The sequence below is a fragment of the Anolis carolinensis genome, chromosome 3 (genome assembly GCF_035594765.1).
Source record: "Anolis carolinensis isolate JA03-04 chromosome 3, rAnoCar3.1.pri, whole genome shotgun sequence".
Classification (NCBI taxonomy): domain Eukaryota; kingdom Metazoa; phylum Chordata; class Lepidosauria; order Squamata; family Dactyloidae; genus Anolis; species Anolis carolinensis.
The window spans coordinates 82,184,757-82,206,379 of record NC_085843.1 but is presented as its reverse complement, the minus strand read 5'-3'; the positions used below and the strand labels follow the sequence as shown (position 1 = coordinate 82,206,379).

Here is a 21,623-nt window from a genome sequence, read left to right as displayed (position 1 = left end):
CTGCTGTGGTTCAAGGCTGGGAATCCTGGGAGTTGTAGATTTACAAGGTCTTGAGCTTTTTCTGCCAAAGAGTCCTGGTGTCTCTTCAAACTACAGCTCCCAGGATTTTGTATCACTGAGCCATGGAAATTAAAGTGGTGCCAAACTGCATTAATGCTACAGCGTAGATGCAGCTTTGGAATTTCTGTTGCAAGCGGTTCTGCTTAAGTCCTATAAATTCAGGTCAAGTGATGTTTTAAAAACCATTTTTTCCATGGGTGTTATTTTACCCATTTTAAAGACCATAAGTACTACCTTCCCCATCTGGTCTCATCTCATGCGGAGAAATCACTCCAGATTGGGACTTTCTCCATCAATATCCCTTTGCTCACAGGACCTTTCTACACTACATAACTACAGAGTTATGATTCCATTTTAACTGCCACGGCTTTATCCTACAGACTCCTGGGACTTGCAGTTCATATTATAGTTGGATTTGCCTTGAAGTCTCCTGTCAATTTAGGGCAAACCCATGGATATCATAGGGGTTTCTTAGGCAAGGAATACTCAGGTCATTTGGCAATTCCTTCCTCTGACATGCAGCTTACAGCACTTGGTATTCATTGGCATTCTCTCATCCAAATACTAACTAGGGCTGACCCTGTTTAGCGTCAAAGCCCAGAGGGGACCGATTGCCTCTGGGGAATTAATTGCATTATCATAGTCCAGCACAGTTTAAGGCTTTGACTCTGGAGCTGAAATAGGACTCAAGGTGACCCACCAACATATATTTAAAAACAACAATGTGGTTAAAAAAAATAAATATAATTTTCTTATAACAAGACATTTCACATTAGCACATTATCACTATTACAGTAAGTTTCCCCTTTTGGTTCCTAACAAGTACACTGTATTTTGTGTCTTATGTATTTTATTAATGATAATAAAATGTAATATCATTAGGGTTATTATTAAATATATGATTTTAAAAAACAAGTAAATAATGCATACATTAAAGCATTAAAATGTATTTTATTGTTATTAAACACAAGATTTGAAAATAGGTAAAGAATGCATCAATTAAAACATTAAAATTATTATTAATGTTATTATTAAATATTTGAAACAAATTAAAGCATTAAAATGTATTCTTATTACTCCTATTAAATATAAGATTTAAAAACAAATAATGCATAAAGTATTAAATGTATTCTTACTACAATTACTATTAAATGTCAGATTAAAAACAAGCAAAATACACAAATTAAAGCACTAAAATGTATTCTTACTATTAATACTATTTGTTGTCAAAGGCTTTCATGTCCGGAATCACTGGGTTCTTGTATGTTTTCCGGGCTGTATAGCCATGTTCCAGATGCATTCTCTCCTGACTTTTTGCCCACATCTATGGCAGGCATCCTCAGAGATTGTGAGGTATATTGGAAAACTAAGCAAAGGAGGTTTATATATCTGTGGGATGTCCAGGGTGGGAGAAAGAACTCCTGTCTGTTTGAGGCAGATGTGAAGCTTTCAGTTGGCCACCTTGATTAGCACTGAATAGCCTGGCATTTTCAAGGTCTGGCTGTTTACTGCCTGGGGGAATCCTTTGTTGGGAGGTGTTTGCTGGCCCTGATTGATCCAAGCAGAGAAGTCAGCCATTGCAGAGCATTTGATGAACCAACCTGGGCACAGCATATTATTTGAAAACACAGAAATGCTGGACCATTCTGACAACCACCATGTCGGACTACACAGAGATGTCATTGACATCCACAAGCCTGTGGACAATTTCAACAGAAAGGAGGAAACAATGAAAATGAACAAAATCTGGCTACCAGTATTAAAAAAAACTCCAGAATTTGGGCAGCAAATAAAGAACAACACTCTGAAAACGGGAATTCCAGACATGAAACAATAAGGGCCAGGTAACACCTCCTAACAAAGGATTCCCCCAGACATTGAAGCTGCAAAGCTGGCCAATTGCAACATTCACACCTGCCTCAAACAGACAAGAGCTCTTTCTCCCACCCTGAACATTCCACCGATATATAAACTTCACTTGACTAGTTTCAAACATACCTCATTACCTCTGAAGATGCCTGTCATAGATACAGGCGAAACGTCAGGAGAGAATGCTTCTGGGACAAGGCCATACTTCCCGGAAAATTCACAGCAACCCAGGCTGGTGGCACATAATAATAATAGTGGTAACGCTTGGCAGGATTGCCCATGGCTGCTGGGGTATGCAAATACTGTAGTGCTATCCTCTTTGGAGCACAACGGGTGGCTTGCTTGCCAGCGCGCGTGCTCTTCCCGCCGAGAGGTTCAATCCATCCCGCTCGGAGCCCCTCGGGTGAAGTCGGGTCTAGGCCCTGGGCCACGTGCTCAGGTGGCTCTGGCGCACGGCGGGTTAAGCCAAAAGGCTAAGCCGCGGGGCTCCTGGACGCGGCTCCTTGAGGATTAAGCCTCGGCCGGCAGGGGGCGCCTCTTCGCCAAGGAGCGCGAGCGGTCACGTGACGCTGAGTGAGCGCGTAAGGGGGGGGACGGAGGGAGGGATGGGGTTGCTGCTGCTGCTCCATCCTTTCCCTGGGCTGTCGAACGTCACCCCCCTCCTCCTCTTCCCCAAATCTCCAGGGCGACGGGTCCATCCGGGCGCGCGCGTCAGAGAGAAAGCCCGCCCGTCTCTTGGCAACGGCTGGATATGTCTCTCTCCCGCTCTCTCTCTCTTCCCCCCTCCCGTCTCATTCAGCCTCGCGCTCGGGCGCGCGTCGCTCTGGCGTCAAAGTGACGTCAATGGGTCTGGGCTCGGTTTTGCGGGGTGGGGAGGGAGGAGAGAGAGAGAGGTAGGGAGAGAGGGAGGAAGGAAGGAGGAGGGCTTCCCGCGTGCTCGTCGGCCAGAGCGGCGGCACACTCAGCAGCAGCAGCAGCCGCGAGGAGAGGAGCGCAGAGGAAGCAGCAAGAGCAGCGAGGCGAGCCTGGGAGCGCGCGCCGAGGTACAACTTCAGCGCGAGGCGAAGCTTGATGCTCCGCCGCTTCGGGATGCAGCACAGCCTGCAGCAAGCAGCCCGAGCTTCATTTCTTAGGGTTTTTCTTCCTTTATTTTCATTCCTTTACTATCTTTCCTTCTTATTGAGGACTTTCCCCAGGCTTTCCCTTCCTTCCTTTTGGCATGCCTCTTGCACTTAGTTCCCCTACCCTAGTTTTTTTTGGTCTCCTTCTATATATGGATAGAAATCTCCTGCAAACTTCTGCCTTATCTTTTTCAGTACATTATTATAAACTTCCTAAGTATATCAATATACCTGCGGGATTATTTCCCTTGACTTGCCTCTTCTTTGACGACTCCCTCAATGGTTGCACTTAAGGAATTCCATTACCCTACTTTCCCCCATAGATACCTATTGAAGGAAAGCCACTTTTCTCTCCCATGTCTTGCTTATCTCTTGCGAATTTCTGTAAACAAATTTTAAATGCATTTTAACAAGTTTCCTAGGTGTTTATCTATCTATACACTTAGGAAACTTGTTATAGAGTGTGTCCCTATATATATCTATATTTATATATAGGGACACACTCCATAACAAGTTTCCAAAGTGTATATCTATACACTTAAGAAACTTTTATGGAGTGTGTCCTCATATATAGGGACACACTCCATAACAAGTTTCCTGAGTGTGTTTGTGCGCACACACACCCCTAGGAAACTTGTTATGGAATGTGTCCCGATATATATATATATATATATATATATATATATGGTTTTTAACTCATTTTAGTAGGCTTTCTTAGTGTGTAGAAATATAGGAAAGGCTCTCCTTCACTTGCCCCCCCCCTTTACTAATCCTTACATGCAATATAAAGTGTAATATATTCTGACATGATGACACAAGAATGTGAATGAATATTATTGTTGTTTTAAACTGTTTACTTTATGATGTTTTATACTTATTATTGATGCATTTGAATTGTTGTTGACATGATTTTAATATGTTGTAGGCTGCTTTGGGTCCCGTGAGGGAGAAAAGCAGGATATAAATAAAGATATTATTATTATTATTATTATTTGGTGGGACCCCTCTACCCTAATTTCCCCTGTAGACAAAGATCATTTGCAAACTTCTGTGTATGGCCGTTTTTAAAGCATTTTAATAGGCTTCCTCAGTGTCTAGACATACACTGAGACTTATTCCAGGCTGATTTTTTTCCTTTATGTGCCCTCATTGGAATCACCTACTCTAGTTTTACTTAGAACTACCCAAGGACAGAAATCTACTTGTTTCTCCATCTCATGCAAACTTCTGCATATAGTTTTTTAATGCATTTTAATAGGCTTCTTTAGGATATAGATATATATGGGAAGTTATTCCAGGTTTCCTTCTCCTTGACATGATGTTTTTATTACCAATCCCTTAATAGGAATCCCCTATAGATACAGATAGAAGAATAGAAATCCACCATTCCCCATCCCTTGTTTGCCATTGCAAACTTCTGTGCATGGTTTTTAATGCATTTTGATAGGCTTCTAGGTAGAAATTACATATATGAAGAAATTGGTGCTTAGTTTCAAATCTCCAAAAATCCCTTCCCATTCCCCCCCCCCCCTTGTTTTTGTTGACTCTTGTGCACTTTTTGCCTTTCAGTTTATGTAAACCACTCTGATGGGCAGATTTTGGGAAGAGCGTGTTTTTGTTCCCAGTCAAAACTTCCCAGCCCGCTTTACTGTTTAGCAAACTTTTGTTCCTTTTTAAAAATTTTGTAGTTAATCTGAGACTTTCCTCACACAGAAGTGGGAGTATTGTGTTAGAACTCAGACATGGAATGAGCTGCATTTTCTCTAGCTAACCTTTTCTCAAGTCTGACTTTTGGAGTGATTGAGGAAAGTACTGATGGGGGAGAAATAAAGGGAGGAAAGGATAAAGTCTCAATGCAAGCTTGCTTTTGTCTTCCTTCAGGTTCGAATTGGAAGAGGCATGCTTATTTAGACGCTTCTAAATAGCATTTGCCACCCACCCTAATCAAACCATGGTGATCATGTCGGATTATACACCGGTCCCCACCTCAAACCAGAGCCAGCAAAGGCCTCTTCGAGTTGGATTCTATGATATCGAGAGGACCTTAGGAAAAGGCAATTTTGCCGTGGTGAAGCTGGCTAGACACAGAGTCACCAAAACACAGGTGGGTCTGATGTCCTTTGCCTCTATCGGGTAATTTTGGGCTTCTGCAAGTATGAAATAAACTCCCGTAATATATACTGGAGAGGGATTCCCTGGAGTAGATGAACTGGCAGCATTTAAGATTGGTTTTGAAATTAATTTGCAAGCACTGAGCGCTCTTTTGCTGCTCCTGAATCCAGTGTTTTTGCTGATTAAATTAAAATAAACTGTAACTTTATTTCAGCTAATCTTAAATTGCTAGGTATTTTTAACAACATAGCGCAACTTCAGCTTACATTGCCCTTTTAGATTTTCAATGGAATACATGGTTAGCATCAAATGGCTCCAAATTTCATTATTATTTGAAGTACTTATTGTTTGAAAATCTAACTTGCATGTGGTACATATCTACGTTAATCTATAATTGTATCTGGACTAGAAAAAGTATTGCAGAATGGAGTGCCACATGTGTTAGATGCAGAACTAGCACTCTGGTTCTTAAGTACAGTTTTTGAAAAATAAGTACATTTTGAACTTGATTAGATTTACTTCTAACTCTTGACTAAATATAGTTATAGTTAGGATATATATATATGTATGAGATCATAAGTCAGTCCCATGGTTACTGATAGTTAACATTCAGTAAAACAGTCTTTGTGCTTTTATTGGCATTTGCCGTCTTGTCTGTAGTCATCTTCCAGGAATATTTTGTCTTGTCTTAATTTCCTAAACATTCTTTAATTTTCGCACCATTTATTTTTATTTGCACAAAATATGTTGTTCAGGAGTATAAACACACATTTTACAAGTGTTCTGGATTTGTTTTTTTGTTTTTTTAAAACTGCAGGTGGCAATAAAAATAATAGACAAAACACGGTTAGATCCAAGCAATCTGGAGAAAATCTATAGAGAGGTTCAGATAATGAAGCTTTTGAACCACCCTCATATTATCAAGCTGTATCAGGTAAGAAATCAGTCTTGACCACTCTTTGCCTATTAGACTTATCCTTATTCCTTCAGGAGAGAATGAGCTGTTATTTGAAATGAGAAAGAGAGGCTAAGCAATATTTAACGTTTAGCAGCATTACTATTTTGAAAGAAAAAAAAATTGCTAGTAGGATGTCAGTGTTAATTGTCTAATGTTCTGCTTTACTGCAGAGAAAAGTATGGCTTCAGTTGTTTTATGCCTTTTCATGATATTTCATATTTATGGAAATATTTTTACAGTAGAGAGTAAAAATATTTAGTCAAAGCCAAATGTTCGTTTATAATGCTAATTATCTAAATTGTCAAATGTGGTTAGGATGAGGTTGTTCTCTTTCTTAGTACCTCCCTTTTAGAAACTTCAGAAGCTGCAGTAGAACACCATGTAATTTATTGTAGTTCCATCTTACTTTCAGCACATACTTTCCTTAAGAAACAACTGTGTGGAAAATGAGATTATGATCATCTGATGAGCAGAGTTGATTCTGCATATACTAAATATCTTAACTAATTAGCATTTGGTAGAATTCTTCTTAATCGTCTTAAACTACTATGTGGATTTAAGGGGATGGTGGTGTGTGACATTTTATCAAAGAAAGGGGAAAGGATAAATGTGTGGCTTTAAAGGATAGTGGTTCCAAACCCCAATATAAAACCTCAGTGGCTACTATAAGAAAGAAAAAAATCTTGCTAAGATCAGGAAAAACTTAGCAAATAATAAAAGAGGCATTATTTCTAACAAGCCTACACTTAGATTTTGTGTTTATTTTTGTAATACATGTTTATGTTCATTTGTCACTTGCCTTGTCCCACCTATGTATAGGATGTGTACAGTCTTGATTTCATTTCCTAAAATAATACATTCTGTATTATTATATACCTTTGAAAATGGCTTAAATCCTCTTATGGGTAAATTGGCATAGTTGTCCAAACAAGCATTATGTTTTTGGACACCCTCCCCCCCCCCCCCCAAAAAAAAAAGCCTTTGTGCTTGTCATTTTTAATCTACGTTGACATTGTATACTTGATGCTCCCTTGTAATGGAGCATAAATTAAGTGAAATGCCAGTTTGCAGGTGGTGAGATAGCACTAGACATAGTTTCAACAACAGTGTCTAATTTTAATTCAACTTTCCCAGAACATTTAAAATGGGTTATTCCTTCCTGACACTATGCAAAATATATGTTTCACATTGTGTTTACAGTATGTGTTTACAGATGAATGCTTCTTTGCCTACATTTGATACTCACGTTTCCTTACAAAATGTTATAAATTATATCTAGATACAGAGAAAATAGCTCTGTGCTTTGTGTGAACCAGCATCTATTAAGAATAAAAAGTGGATTTCTCTGAAAAAGCTGGGTTTCTTATAGCTATGTTCCTATCTTCAGTATAGATCCCTTCCATGACAAATGTGTGAATGTGTTTTTTTCCTTTACAAACTACATGTTTTACCATATATTAGACCATTTTCAAAGTATTCGAGATATGAAAATGCATTTGTGAAGTAAAATGACAGGGTGATTCACACATTAGTACAGATGGACGTTGAGAAATATCTTTGCACAAACAGGAAGCCATTATAGACAAATAGGCATGTCTAATCTCTTACTAAGAGAATAAATCCATAGTACCAAGTATGCTTGTGGTGTTTGGATAGCTCTTGGTTTGTTTTGTACTATATGTAGGTTAGAATATTAAAATAAGATTTTTCTCTGTAGTTAATGCACATTAACAGAAGAATCGATATTGTGTAATGAGATGAATGTAAAGTATCTTTCTATATTAGTCAGGTCTTTCCTAAGACAGTATCTCTGTGGATTAAACAATGTGTTAGAGACGTTAAAGCCATATTTTGATGCTTCATAATAATATATTTTATGTTCAAAGGCAAATAAAATACTTCAGGAGTCTATATTTTTGACATGTTCTTTTCTCTCATTTTTTCCTCTCCTTTAGGTTATGGAAACAAAAGATATGCTTTACATTGTGACTGAATTCGCAAAAAATGGAGAAATGTTTGGTAAGTTTTCATAGTGGACTTTAGCATTAGATGAATGAGTAATGGGTGAGGAATAAAGGGCAAAAAAGACAAAAAATAAGAACTCTGTTCACTTACAGTTATGTGGTTACAGAATAGTATAGGCTATACTCAGGTTCAGATGAATGTGTCTTGAATAGATACAGGATATATCTTAGTTATAATACATGGGATTTATTTGTACTATCCCTTCATCGATAGAAGAGTCTTTGTTTAAATACAGGCTTCTGTAAAAGGCAGAGTTTAGAAAAGCCACTTTTTGGACTATAACTCTCAGAACCCTCAGCCAGTTGGAGATTTGGTTTCTAGTGCTTAAATGTTCTAAATGTGACATGATCACAAAAGCAAATCAGTAAATGCTACTTATTAGTCAAGGATAATGGGAAGTTTGCCTCGGGGCTTTCAGTTTTTGACCTTTTTTGTTGTTTGACAGATCATTTGACATCCCATGGGCACCTGAGTGAGAGTGAAGCTCGGAAGAAATTCTGGCAGATCCTATCAGCTGTCGAATATTGCCATAGCCACCACATAGTGCACAGAGACCTCAAAACGGAGAACCTTCTGTTAGATGCCAACATGAACATCAAGCTTGCAGGTGAGAGCTGCTCCGCAGTATCCATCCCTTGCAAAATATCATACTGCTTCCTGAAGTCATGTTACTGGATACTTATTGTCTGATGCCTGAGGGGATAGGACCTTTGAAAAGCTATGTTTTTGTGAAGCAGCACAAATGTTTTGTGAAGTACTGCAAATGAATAGAGCAGTTTAAGATATTTGCCAGAATAGACATTTTAGCCAAGAAAGACTGTTTATTTATGTAATTTATTTCTTTTTTTAAAAGGCCCTGGAGGCAGCTTTTAAGCTCATCAATATTTGCAGTCTCTGTTGAAATATACCTGCTTGCTTTAAATATTGATATAGTTGAAGTAACAGATAATAGCATTTGATTCATCATCCTTTACAGACTTTGGGTTTGGAAACTTCTACAAATCTGGTGAGCCTCTCTCCACCTGGTGCGGAAGTCCCCCGTATGCAGCTCCAGAAGTTTTTGAAGGAAAAGAATATGAAGGCCCTCACCTTGACATATGGGTAGGTTTCAATTCCATGTTATTTATTATGTTCTAAAGTAATGATACATAACATATTTCAATGGTTGCATTTCAGTTGTTGATATTTTCCTCTTTCTTCGGCAGAGCCTTGGTGTGGTACTATATGTTCTTGTCTGTGGCTCTCTACCATTTGATGGACCTAACTTGCCATCTTTAAGGCAAAGGGTTCTTGAAGGACGATTTCGCATCCCCTACTTCATGTCCCAAGGTATGTTTTTAAATCTTTCTGATCTTAAAAAATCAACATCTCTTTTCTTTTAAAAACTTTTTTGTTTAGAAACATATTTTCCAAATAGGTAGTAGCTTATGAGTGGGTTGCCATGAGTTTTGTGGACTGTATGGCCATGTTCCAGAAGCACTCTTTCCTGACGTTTTGCCTGCATCTATGGCAGGCAATGGCATCCTCAGAGGTTGTGAACTTATGAGTGCATAACAACCCTTGAGATCTGTGTTGATAATGTCCCTGAGTTCAATTGTAGCATTCTGGCCATAAAAATGTTCAGAATTCTTTAAGGGAAAAAGAATTTAATAAAAACAGTTTCAAAAATTTATGTCCATTTTAACCATTCAAATTAGGACATTCTGCCCAGGATTGCTGTGTCATCAGTTGACTGTAGTATTCTGACTGGCTTCTTTCTTCTCATACTTTATAAAAGAAGAAGCAGGTTTTGTCAGTTCTGATGACGCACATTTTTAAAAGGCTTAAAATATTTTGGCCAGTGTGAGGCAAATGTAAAATAGCTATAAAGATGGATCTCCCCTGGATCATCAAACAATGCCTTTTGATCTTTATGGTTAGGAAGGCTCAAACTGTGTGTGCTAGTTTGACTTTAAAAGATTCATCTTCCTCCTTGTGTTAAAATTCTCTTTTTTATGTGTCTCTTAAATAAACATCAGATTGTGAAACACTCATCCGACGAATGCTGGTTGTGGATCCCACCAAACGAATCACCATTGCCCAAATAAAGCAGCACAAGTGGATCCTCGCAGACCCTTCTCTGCAGCAGCACCAGTCTTTGTCATTTTCCATGCACAGTTACAACTCTAACCTGGGAGACTACAACGAGCAGGTCCTTGGGATCATGCATACTCTTGGCATCGACCGGCAGAGGACGGTTGAGGTGAGCTTTTGAGTGCTTGGCTTTAAGAAGCATTGTCCTGCCTAATACCATCTTACTGACGTGTATGTAAAGGGCAATGTATTTTGATAGGTCTCAAATTAAATGAGGAGGAGGGGCATCATGTGTCAGCAAAAGGTGGTTGCTATGTAGATTTTTGTATTATTTGGAAACAAAGGCAGAGTCCTTTTTTGCATGATACTGGAACTGTGAGATAAGTGCCTAAGTCAGTGGTTCTCAACCTGTGGGTCCCCAGGTCCTACAACTCCCAGAAACTGCAGCCAGTTTACCAGCTGTTAGCATTTCTGGGAGTTGAAGGCCAAAACAGGCCGAGAACCCACAGGCCGAGAACCACTGGCCTAAGTGAACAAGTTCCAGTTTTCCCTATCCTGAAAGTTCCTTATGATGGGGAACTTGTTTTGTTTCATTGAATCCCTGCTGACCTGGAAATTGTACTAATGTTGCAACATTTAGAAAGGAGGTGATGGTCATTTTTTGTGAATGTATCCAAGTTCTTTGGTTAACTTTCTCTTTTCTTTTTATCCTTCTTCTCCAGTCTCTACAGAATAGCAGCTACAACCATTTTGCTGCCATCTATTATCTTCTCTTGGAGCGGCTCAAGGAGTATCGAAGCAATCAGTTGGCAAACCGGCCAGTGAGCAGCCGTCAGCAAAGGCCAAGGAGCTCAGATTTCAGCAACATTGAGGTAAGATTATGTGCAGCCATTTGTAACATCCCAATCTTCTTTTTGGTATTTGCAGTATATTACTTTGCTTCTTGCACAGTGACTTAGGTTTTTGTGGGATTTATTGTGCTGGATTTCACTATTGCAGCACCTTGGGAGGATGTAATTTTTGTATTAAAGAGTTTTCTACAGGATATCTTGACTGGTCAGTATCGGCAAATTGAACTGGCAGACGTGAACTACGCTTTGACTTAATCCAGTGGTTCTCAAGTTGTGGGTCCCCAGGTGGTGTTTTGACCTACAACTCCCAGCCAGTTTACCAGCTGTTAGGATTTCTGGGAGTGTAAGTCCGAATCATCTGGAGACCCACAGGTTGAGAACCACTTTTGTCACATGTAAAACTTTACTCTGCAAAGCTGTGTCTTTAAAGCAAATCAGTTAGTCCTTGGTTATTGCTTTGTACTGTGCTGCATTTCAGATATTTTTTTTCCTCCAGCTCTAAGAGCAGTTGGTGATGTTTTTTCTTTGTATCCTTTTTTGCTCTCAGTTACCTCAAGACAGCCTTGCCGGTGAGACTTTGAGGTCATCTCTGATGTACCAGCAGCCTCAGAATCTGATTCAATCACATTTGCAGGCAGAAATGGATTGTGACATGAACAACCCTTTACAGGTTGGTGTTTCTAAAATCCTGGGGATGGGGGAGATGTATTTCTGAGATCAGAAAAGATCAGAATACTTCCAAATATCTTCGGTTTAAACTTGGGTGTATATTCCTTTGTTAACTGCAAGTTACATGAGAAGATACCATGGCAAGATCCAGACTATTCATACTGTTTTGATCATGTGGGGGTACGTTCTGGAAATGTTGCCGGAAGGATGCAGACAAGGGCACTCTATCACTTCCTGTGTTTCTTGACCTTTCAGCCTGTGTTCTTTCCTGTGGATCCGAACTTCAACAGTCTTTTTAGGAATCGCTCAATCTCTCCAAACAGCCTCCTGGAAACTACCATCAGTGAAGAAGTTCGGCAGGACAAAGAACTGGAGGATGAGATTAAAGCCTTCAACCCCATTCGCCTCCCCATCAACACAAGTCGAAGGCACACATTGGCTGAAGTCACCACTCATTTTTATCAGTGCTCCCCACCATGTAAGTGCTGCAAGGACAGACTACGGGGTGTGGGTTGGGAGTAGAAGGCAATATCCTCTTTGCTTTTTAAGCAATATGTTCTTAATGCTGTTTTTTTTACTTAGGACGGTGTGTTCCTCTCTCTGTGCCTGTTCTGTATGTAAACATTTTAGTTTGAAGCCAAATATCTCTCAGTGCACAATAAACAGTCAGTTGTTGTGCAGGATCCAAAAGTTGCCCCAATGTTTTTATGGGAAATTTCATTTTAATTACTTAAGATGTACTTAAAATGTCTTGTCAAATTGAATCCCCTGGCCTTCTCACTACCACACGTGCTAAACACATGTGTTACAACTGACTGTTCACCATCTCACAGCCTTAAAACACCTTAAGTCCCACATCCATTTAAGTTCCTTGCTCTACACTCAGCTACACTATAGTGAGTAAAATGCTGTATACTGCATGAGATCTTTTTTTAGTATCCATTTAATATCAGCTTGGCCTTAATATCCATTTAATATCAAGTATAATTTGGCAACAATTTTTGTTAACCATTTTTTCAATTTTGTTATTTTCCCATAACCTCGATTCTCTGGAAACTGACTTCCATTGTGTTGTCAGTACTGACTAGACCAGGCATGGGCAGATTTTGGTGTTTTGGACTTCAACTCCCACAATTCCTGGCCTCAGGCCCCTTCCTTTTGCCCCTCAGCCACTTAAGTCCAAAACACCTGGAGGGTCAATTTGCCCATGCCTAGACTAGACCCATTGGATCAGTTAGATTTTAAATATATATTAACTTAGCATTTAGCAGTTGATTCAGTACCTCTAGTATAGCTAGGGCTAAGCAACAGCATTCCAGCCCACATGTTCTAACTCCAAATCTAAGAATGAATTTTCCGGAACCATGGAAAGTTTCCCAAAAGGAGCCGCTCTTTGAGATTGAAACCGCAACTAAGCAGAGCATCTGCCAGGATCATTTCCTCAATGCAGTGTTGCTACCAGGCATAAACACGTAAACAGCAAAGCCTTCAGATTTTTATTTCTTTTTTGCTTTTGACTATAGAGTAAAGATTTCTTCCACAACATTATTCCCTACTGACCTATACCCATATAATTTTAAAGATGGGGCTGCGAGTTTCATATTGTTTTATATTGATGGCAGTGTTGTTAAAGGCTTGTGTTAATGGCAGATTTTCTGTAGGTGGAGAAGCAATTTATTTGTTTTGCTTACTTCCTGTATTCGTTTCATAAATGTTCTCTTCTTTCCCCCCATCTGTTCCTCTTATAGGTATAGTCATTTCCTCTTCCACGAATGGTACAGAAGGAACCAGTTCTGACAGCTGCCTCACTTCCTCAGCCAATGATGGCTCTGTGACTCTGAGCAACTGTTTGGAAGAGCAGATGATGCTTGGCCACCCAGCCACAACCAGGGTTACGTCATCATTCCTGGCTTCCCATTCAGACACACCAGTGTTGCAGGCTCAGGGCTGCCTGGGAGGTGCTTCGCTGTTACCTGTCAGCTTCCAGGAAGGAAGGAGAGCATCCGATACCTCATTAACACAAGGTAATTCTTCCTTTCCATTGTAAGCTATTCCATTTCATTTACATCCACTGAATATTGAATACTGTTCCGGACACTTTCGTTTTAGGCCTGACACACTAAATATCACATTATAAGTGCCTCTCCAGAGGATAACACATAGCTACAGCCATATAATTTATAAGATCTCAGCTGGAGGATATTTGAGATGTATAGCAGTTGGGTTGCTGTGAGTTTTCACAGGCTGATTATCTTGATTAGCATTGAATAGCCTTTCAATTTCAAGTTCTGGCTGCTTACTGCCTGGGGGAATCCTTTGTTGGGAGGTGATTAGCTGGCCCTGATTATTTCTTGTTTGAAACTCCCCTGTTTTTGAGTGTTGTTCTTTATTACAACCAAGCTTTGAAGCTGCAAGGCTATTCAGTGCTAATCAAGGTGATCATTGGGTTGTTGTATGTCTTTCGGGCTGTGTGGCCATGTTCCAGAAGTATTCTCTCCTGACGTTTCGCCCGCATCTATGGCAGGCATCCTCAGAGGCTGTGTGGCAGGTGATCATTTGCAACATTCACGCTTGTCTCAAACAGACAAGATTTCTTTCTCCTACCCTGGATATTATACAGATATATAAACCCCACTTGCCTAGTTTCCAACAAACCTCACAACCTCTGAGGATGCCTGCCATAGATGTGGGTGTAACGTCTGGACAGAATGCTTCTGGAACATGGCCATACAGCCCGGAAGACTCACAGCAACCCAGTGATTCCAGCCACGAAAGCCTTTGACAATACACTGTATAGCAGTTTTTGTACATTCTGCTCTGTGTGTATGTATGTTTGTATACACATGTAGAACATACGTACACAATGACTGAGATGCAGAAGATACAGTATGTCTCTCTTATGGAGGCGGGGGGGGGAGATATAGTAAATTCATACAGGGGCATGGAATGTATTAAAGGTTAACAGGTAATGTGAATGGATGTCATAACTATTGTTGCTCTCTACAGGTTTGAAGGCATTTAGGCAGCAGCTGCGGAAGAATGCAAGAGCCAAGGGTTTTCTGGGACTGAATAAAATCAAAGGGCTCGCCCGCCAGGTGTGCCAGTCCTCATCTGCTCGACTAGCACGGAATAGCATGGGCCTCTTCCAACATCCTCAGCAGAATGCCTGCCTGTATGGCAGCAGTGGAAACAGTGGCGGAAGTGGCAGCAGCAGTGGCAGCAGCAGAGAGAGCAGGAACTTGCTTGAAGAGGTTCTCCAGCAACAAAGGTGAGAAAATGGGGCCTGTTACTAAAGAACTGTCCATGTGGCACTCGTCTCTGTAATAATAGTCATATGGCATTCTGCTCTGACATCAGATTGGAAGCAAATGAACTACTTATTTTCTTCTTGGTGACGTTGCTTTGGGAAGCTATGATATATTTCAGTCTGAAATGGGGCAGAGGAGGGGTGTGCCCCTGAAAATCTGATATGTCCAAGTTGTATGTTAGGAATGTCTGTACTAATATTATTATTCAGAATACCTATTTATACTATTTGTAATGAAGCCTTTAAAAGCTTGCATAGAATCCACGTGCACAGTAGAATTAGTAGAACTAACAAAATTAAGTTCAACGGGGACAAATGCAGAAAAAATGAAAAAAATGAAATGCAAAGATACAGAATGGGGGATGCCTGGCTCGATAGCAGTACATGTGAAAAAGATCTTGGAGTCCTCGTGGACAGGTCATGCGTCGGCTTAAAAAGCCAGTGGGATTTTGGCCTCCATAAATATGCATATCGTGTCTAGATCCAGGGAAGTCATGCTACCCCTCTATTCTGCCTTGGTCAGACCACACCTGGAATCACACTGTGTCCAATTCTGGGCACCGCAGTTGAAGGGAGATGTTGACAAGCTGGAATGTGTTCAGAGGAGGGTGACTAAAATGATCAAGGATCTGGAGAACAAGCCCTATGAGGAGAGGCTTAAAGAGCTGGGCATATTTAGTCTGCAGAAGAGAAGGCTGAGAGGAGACATGATAGCCATGTATAAATATATGAGGGGAAGTCATAGGGAGGAGGGAGCAAGCTTTTTTTCTGCTGCCCTGGAGACTAGGACATGGAACAATGGCTTCAAACTACAGGAAAGGAGATTCCATCTGAACATTAGGAAGAACTTCCTCACTGTGAGGCCTGTTCGGCAGTGGAACTCTTTCCCCCGGACTGTGGTGGAGGCTCCTTCTTTGGAGGCTTTTAAGCAGAGGCTGGATGGCCATCTGTCCGGGGTGCTTTGAATGTGATTTTCCTGCTTCTTGGCAGGGGGTTGGACTGAATGGCCCACGAGGTCTCTTCCAACTCTATTCTGTTGTCAAACTGCATTAATTATACAGTGTAGATGAATCCTTAGATTGTATCCTCAGTGTTTATGCTTGATCTGATGTTCTGATTGTGCTCCAGTGGTAGAGCCTACTGGGCATAGTTTCAACTCCTGTCAACCTGTGTATATTGATTTTCTAACCTATATATTGTGTGGATAGGACATATGCATGCTGTCCTTTATGTAAGATTTAGGTTGAACCTATGAACTACAGATAGGGCAAGGCAAGTGTGCCATAGAGGATTAGTTGAAGCAGCATGGTATTGATCCCTCACTACAAAACACACAGTGTGAAAGTCTTCCATTAGGAACATTTTATTATCAGGAAAAAATAAACATATAAGGGAGATTGTCCTAATGCAGGCCTTTTCAACCTGCATCTCTCCAGGTGTTTTGTGCCTCCAATTCCCAGAAGCCCTAGCCAGCTTGTTAAATTGTCAGGTATTGAGGGAGCTGAAGTCCAAAACACCTGGAGGGCTGCAGGTTGAAGAATTCTGTCCCAATGTCTAAGTCCAGTGGGGGTGTTTGTTTGACCACATCTGCTGTTACGACTTACTAAGACAAATGCTTCTGATACCAAGGTGAGAGGGAGGGAGAGGGCTTGTCATGTGAGACATCCATTTGGAATCTTATAAAAAATTGACCAGGTCCTCCTTCTCTTCTTTCCCCTATTCAGAATTCTCCAGTTACAGCACAAGCAGCCGGCCTGTCCTCAGCCTTCTCAGGTGTCTCAGCCGCACATCATCCCCTTGTCTGACACTGCAGGCAGCAAAGCATCCAATTCTCTCCTCCTGACCGAACTGCAAAGTGAGAACTCTTTAGAGCTGGCCTTTCATAACACTCAGTTTCTCCAGCCTCACCTTTTTGGGGTCGGTGTCTCTCCAGTAAATTCTACTGCTCATCTTCTGGACACCCGCCTGCACATCAGCAACAACGTTTCTCCCATCGCCTCCATGTTTTCTCAGCAGAACGGCTTCGCCCTGCAGTCCCAGAGCTATAATGCAGTTGCTTTGCAGCATGGAGACTGTGAAATGGAGGACCTTACTTCTACCCAGATGGGGAAATTTGTCCTGGTGAAATGAGAATTGTTTCCCCTGTTCTCTTTCAGGAGAGAGTGAGTGCCGCTTTTCTCAATAAGATCCGCAGATGAGTGGTTTCATTTTACTTTTATTTTGCAACAGCAAATAATTCTCAAAAGCAATAACATGTTTGAAATATGTGAAGAGGCCATTTGGCTTAGTAAAGCTCCTAACTTTATAGAACTGAGGGGAAAAAGCAATACTTATGTCTTTTGGCTTCAACTACTCTTGCACTGAACAAATAGAAGAAGAAAATGAAAGGAAAAAACTTCTCTCTTTTTGAAAGAAAATAATAACAGGGAATGGTAAGAAGTGTCAGGGAGAACACTTTTGTGGTACTGTATTAAGGCTGGGCTGATACAACTTTGCTGTGTTGCAAAACTGACAGCTGTCAGTGGTTGTGGAACAGCAGGGAAGTGGCATTTTGAAGAAGGGACCAGAGCTGCCCTGTTCACCATATTTGTATGGATTTGTGAAGATGGTGATTACCTCTTTCTTAAAACAAACAAACAAAATCTCATACCCTTCCCAACACAAAAAACACTCTTTATGCATAGGTAGAATAATAATAATTATTAAAGCATTGCCATTGGGTTTTGACATTGATATGAAAGGAACTAATACCTCTCTGTATTTTTCTTTTTCCCTGCTGAAACATACCTTACGAGAAAACTGTGAACTTTTTGCTTTAGTATCAGCTGTTGGAGCTAAGAATAGTTTGTAATCATTGGAAGCAATTGATTTACCCCCTGGGGATTTTGTTCACTGCTTTCATGTTGCTTCTTGGGATGGGTGCGTGTTGAAAAATAATAGGAATATTTTATGTATTAGCGTGGAGTCATTCAAATAATGTGGGAGTAGAATTGTGAGAGGTCTCTGTTTGAAAGTCCTTTAAAAATTCTGCTTTCACTTCTCCTTTTGCACCCAACAAAAGCCGAGGGGGCTTTGTAGCCTCTGTGGGGCCTGGTATATCTCCGCGCAGTACCTATTTATTGCCGCTGCTAAAAGGGTTTATGCATTTTACGATCAGGGTCGAAGCTGAACTGACTCATTGGGAAATGTGCAATACTTGCAACAATTATACTGACAGTTTTAGCAAACAGCATAGCACAAAGCGATACTCTTCAGAAGTCATGTTTTGGAACAAACTACAGTAAGGCACATAGCACAACTTCTGGGTTTTGTTATTTTGCATTCTGATCGAGAAAATTGTTATTTTTGCTGTAGGAAATTTTATATGTGGTTTTAATACTCTGTGTGTTGTGAATGCCCATATAGGTTTTGAAAGACAATAGACACTACTAAGTTAGGTTTTGAAATAAGCTTTTTGGAAGAAAATATCTCTGGCCAGAAAATGGCTTCATTTCATATTAATGGAAGCCATATTTAGGAATTACAAGGAGAGGGGAGTCAACAGTGCCTCCTTTCGTGTCCTAGTTAGTTAAAGAGAAAAAGTTACATGTCAGGGGCAGGTGAGCAAGTGGTGTGTCAGCTTGGCCCAAAATTACTGTCCAGATGTTTTGAAAAGAGCTTCATTCTATCTTAACACTTCAAGGACCCATCTTTCTAAATGTAACCCGGGTGCCTTCAAGTTACTACTGCTTTGTGCAACCTGCAGTATTATATATGTAAAAAAGCTATTTTTTTAAACAAACAAGCCAAAGACTGGTGGGTAAGAGGAGGGAGGGTGGGAAGGGAGCTAGTGTTAAATGGCTCTTCTGTGGCTCTTCAACTTCTTGATCTCTGTACAGTTTCTGTGTCGATGTGTCTTCTGCTACTGCTGCTGCTGTAGATTTTCAAGGTCAAGGGAAAGAACTCTGACAAACCTTATTTATCTCTCTGACTGGGGACTCCTTGGCGGAGAGAAGAAACACCACTCTCATGCTAACTTGCAAAGCGGTTTGTTGGGATTGATGGATGAAACAGGATCATCCCAAAGCAGCAAGCGTTGCCTTCATTTTCATAAAAAAGTAGCACACTGTCTTTTTAAGAACTACCTATTTTTCCTTTCTTGCCATAGATCAAAAAGCCACAAAAACAATGTTTTTGTCCTAAGCAATGACAAGCACTTTACTTCTCGAGTACTCCCCCTCCCACCCCACACTTTTGCTATAGAAAATGCTTTGAAACTGTTCTGAAGTAGGAAAGGTCATTTTCAACATTTCAGGGTTTGTGTCTCCCCCCCTCCCCCCCTTTGTAGTGTTCTTGACAGTACTGTTTTGCAGACTGCAATGCAATAGATTATTTAAAGACACTATGTGATTGGTTTAATTAAGATGTATAGTTTTTATTTTTTATCATGACTGAGGGTCATGTTATTTCTTATGTTAAAATGAGAGATGTACATCAAAATGATTAGTTGTGTTTTATTTAATATTTAAATAAAAAAGTTGTTTTAAAGTATTTTGCCTCAACTTGTTCTGTTTTCATTTCAAAAGCAGTGTTTTTAAATAAAATCAGCCCCCCCCCCCCCGAAATGTTTTGCTGTTCGTAGTCAGTTTTAAAATGCATATTCCAATCATGGTTCCTAGATTTTCTTGGAAGGAGGAGAGACAAAAGGGGACAGAAGAAAAAAGGAAAAATGATAAGTGTAACTACAAACAGCATAGAAGTATAGAGGCAAACATGAGATATACAGAGAGGGATGGTGAATTGGAGAAATGGCAAATGTAGCCTAGAGAATTAGGGAGATGTGGTGAGATACTAGGGAAGGGGAGCCCCCCGTGGCACAGCGGATTAAACCGCTGAGCTGCTGAACTTACTGACCAAAAGGTTGGTTCAAATCCAGGGAGCGGGGGTGAGTTCCTGCTGTTAGCCTCAGCTTCTGCCAACGTAACAGTTCTAAAACATGCAAATGTGAGTAGATCAATAGGTACTGTTCCGGCAAGAAGTTAATGGCACTCGATATATTAATGCTGGCCACATGACCTTGGATACATCTATGGACAATGCCAGCTCTTCAGCTTAGAAATGGAGATGAGCACAATCCCCCAGAGCTGGACAATGAATCTATTTTGTATTTTACCTCTGCTTTTCCTGGAGATGCATTGAGTTGAAAGGAGCTTTGCTGGTTCCAAATCTAAAGGAATAGGATCCCAGACAGACAGAGTAGGATTGCAGGTAAAATTGGCAGAAGAATTGCCATCCATGGCACAGCTGATCTACCAGTTTACCATGGTTAATGAGGAAGAAGTAAAAATATGTGTTTAGCACCAAAGTTGCAGAAGGAGGACAAATCTATTTTGTTTGAGATGAATAAATGTTAAAAAAAATCTCATGTGCCTCTTTTACGGTGTGGGGTCCCATGTAAACACCCAATGTTATACCATCCTGAGTTCCACAAATTCCACGAAACACCTTTTTGCATTCCTCCTCTTGGAAAAGGAATTTGCAACAAAAAAATACTGAATGCAGGACCATTTCTGTGATATATTACTTCAACATCAATAGTTTTAAAAAGCCCAAATCTCATGGCATGTCTCTGAAGGTCATTGCTTTTTAGACCTAGATGTTGGTTACTTCCCAGAATGCAGATTTACTGGTTACACCTGTAAAATAATGGCTGGTTGGCAGATCTAGATTTACCTGGGCAAGTGGCATCATATTGTGAAATGACGTAAAGCCAACAGTTTCAGCTTCCTCCTTGGGTGCCACTAGCATTGCACACGTCACTAAATGCAGTAAACACGCAGTTACTCTGCATTAATTGTAATTACTACTTTGTGTGGCATTGCTAAAGATGAGGGCGCAGTGCCAGAAGCATGGCAGAGCCACTACCTTCTGCAGTAAGGGAAGGTGAATGTGGGGAGAGATTTCTGCCTTCCTCGAGGGACTAATCAGAGGTTGGCAGATGGGTGTTGGCTGGAAACAGACTTGTCTTTTACTTTCAGCAGATGTCAACAAGAGATGTTGGCAAACTTTATCTGTGTCATCTGGTTCTGTGTATGAATTTGGACAAGGTCTTTTGAAGGCACTAGATTTTTCCACCCGCTCATGCCTCTCCCATTGCATAAGCAGAAATAAATTGTCTTTGCCTGCATATTTCTGGCTGAATAATTCGTTTAGGAAACCAAGGTTTACACACAGGGAACTTAACTCTTAGTATGCTTCCATGTTTTTGTGTGGTTGCGAATTTGCTTTAAAATCTGATGAGTAACCAAGTTTTGCACAAATTGTAGACAATCCGTTTGGGCTTCAGTGGTCAGCCTGTTTTTCCTGTCATATCGATTGCAATAATCTCTCCTGGATTATTTGGTTGGTTACCTTGGATAATTTCTCCTCTTCCTTTCTATCCTGAAATATTATTACGTTTCCCAGGTAACAGAAAACACAATTTAGAGTGGCGATAAGGTCTAAAAAGGTCAAGGAGGCAGGAAGGGCTGTGGACAGCAATGGCAGGAAGCATTTGTCTGGATATTTGGGATAGAGCAAGGATGGCCCAAATCAATTGA

The 21,623-nt window shown here is 40.5% G+C and overlaps 1 protein-coding gene across 1 annotated transcript; it reads left to right on the top strand.

The window, feature by feature from the left end:
- Positions 1-2,815: 2,815 nt before the first annotated feature.
- On the top strand, positions 2,816-19,575 carry sik1 (salt inducible kinase 1). The gene is made up of 14 exons (XM_003218973.4): positions 2,816-2,972; positions 4,932-5,154; positions 5,980-6,096; positions 8,076-8,139; positions 8,591-8,752; positions 9,122-9,246; positions 9,351-9,474; positions 10,164-10,387; positions 10,941-11,090; positions 11,617-11,739; positions 11,994-12,216; positions 13,487-13,762; positions 14,745-15,006; positions 16,770-19,575. The coding sequence occupies exons 2-14, from the start codon at positions 5,002-5,004 to the stop codon at positions 17,173-17,175; spliced, it is 2,409 nt and encodes an 802-aa protein (XP_003219021.1). The 5' UTR covers positions 2,816-2,972; positions 4,932-5,001; the 3' UTR covers positions 17,176-19,575.
- The last annotated feature ends 2,048 nt before the right edge of the window (positions 19,576-21,623 follow it).

Excerpts from the sequence above, each read along its gene's own strand:
- sik1 (XM_003218973.4), top strand. The coding sequence starts at position 5,002 with ATGGTGATCATGTCGGATTATACACCGGTCCCCACCTCAAACCAGAGC. Across the intron at positions 6,097-8,075 it reads ATATTATCAAGCTGTATCAG|GTTATGGAAACAAAAGATAT; the intron begins GTAAGAAATCAG and ends CCTCTCCTTTAG. Across the intron at positions 13,763-14,744 it reads CGATACCTCATTAACACAAG|GTTTGAAGGCATTTAGGCAG; the intron begins GTAATTCTTCCT and ends TGCTCTCTACAG.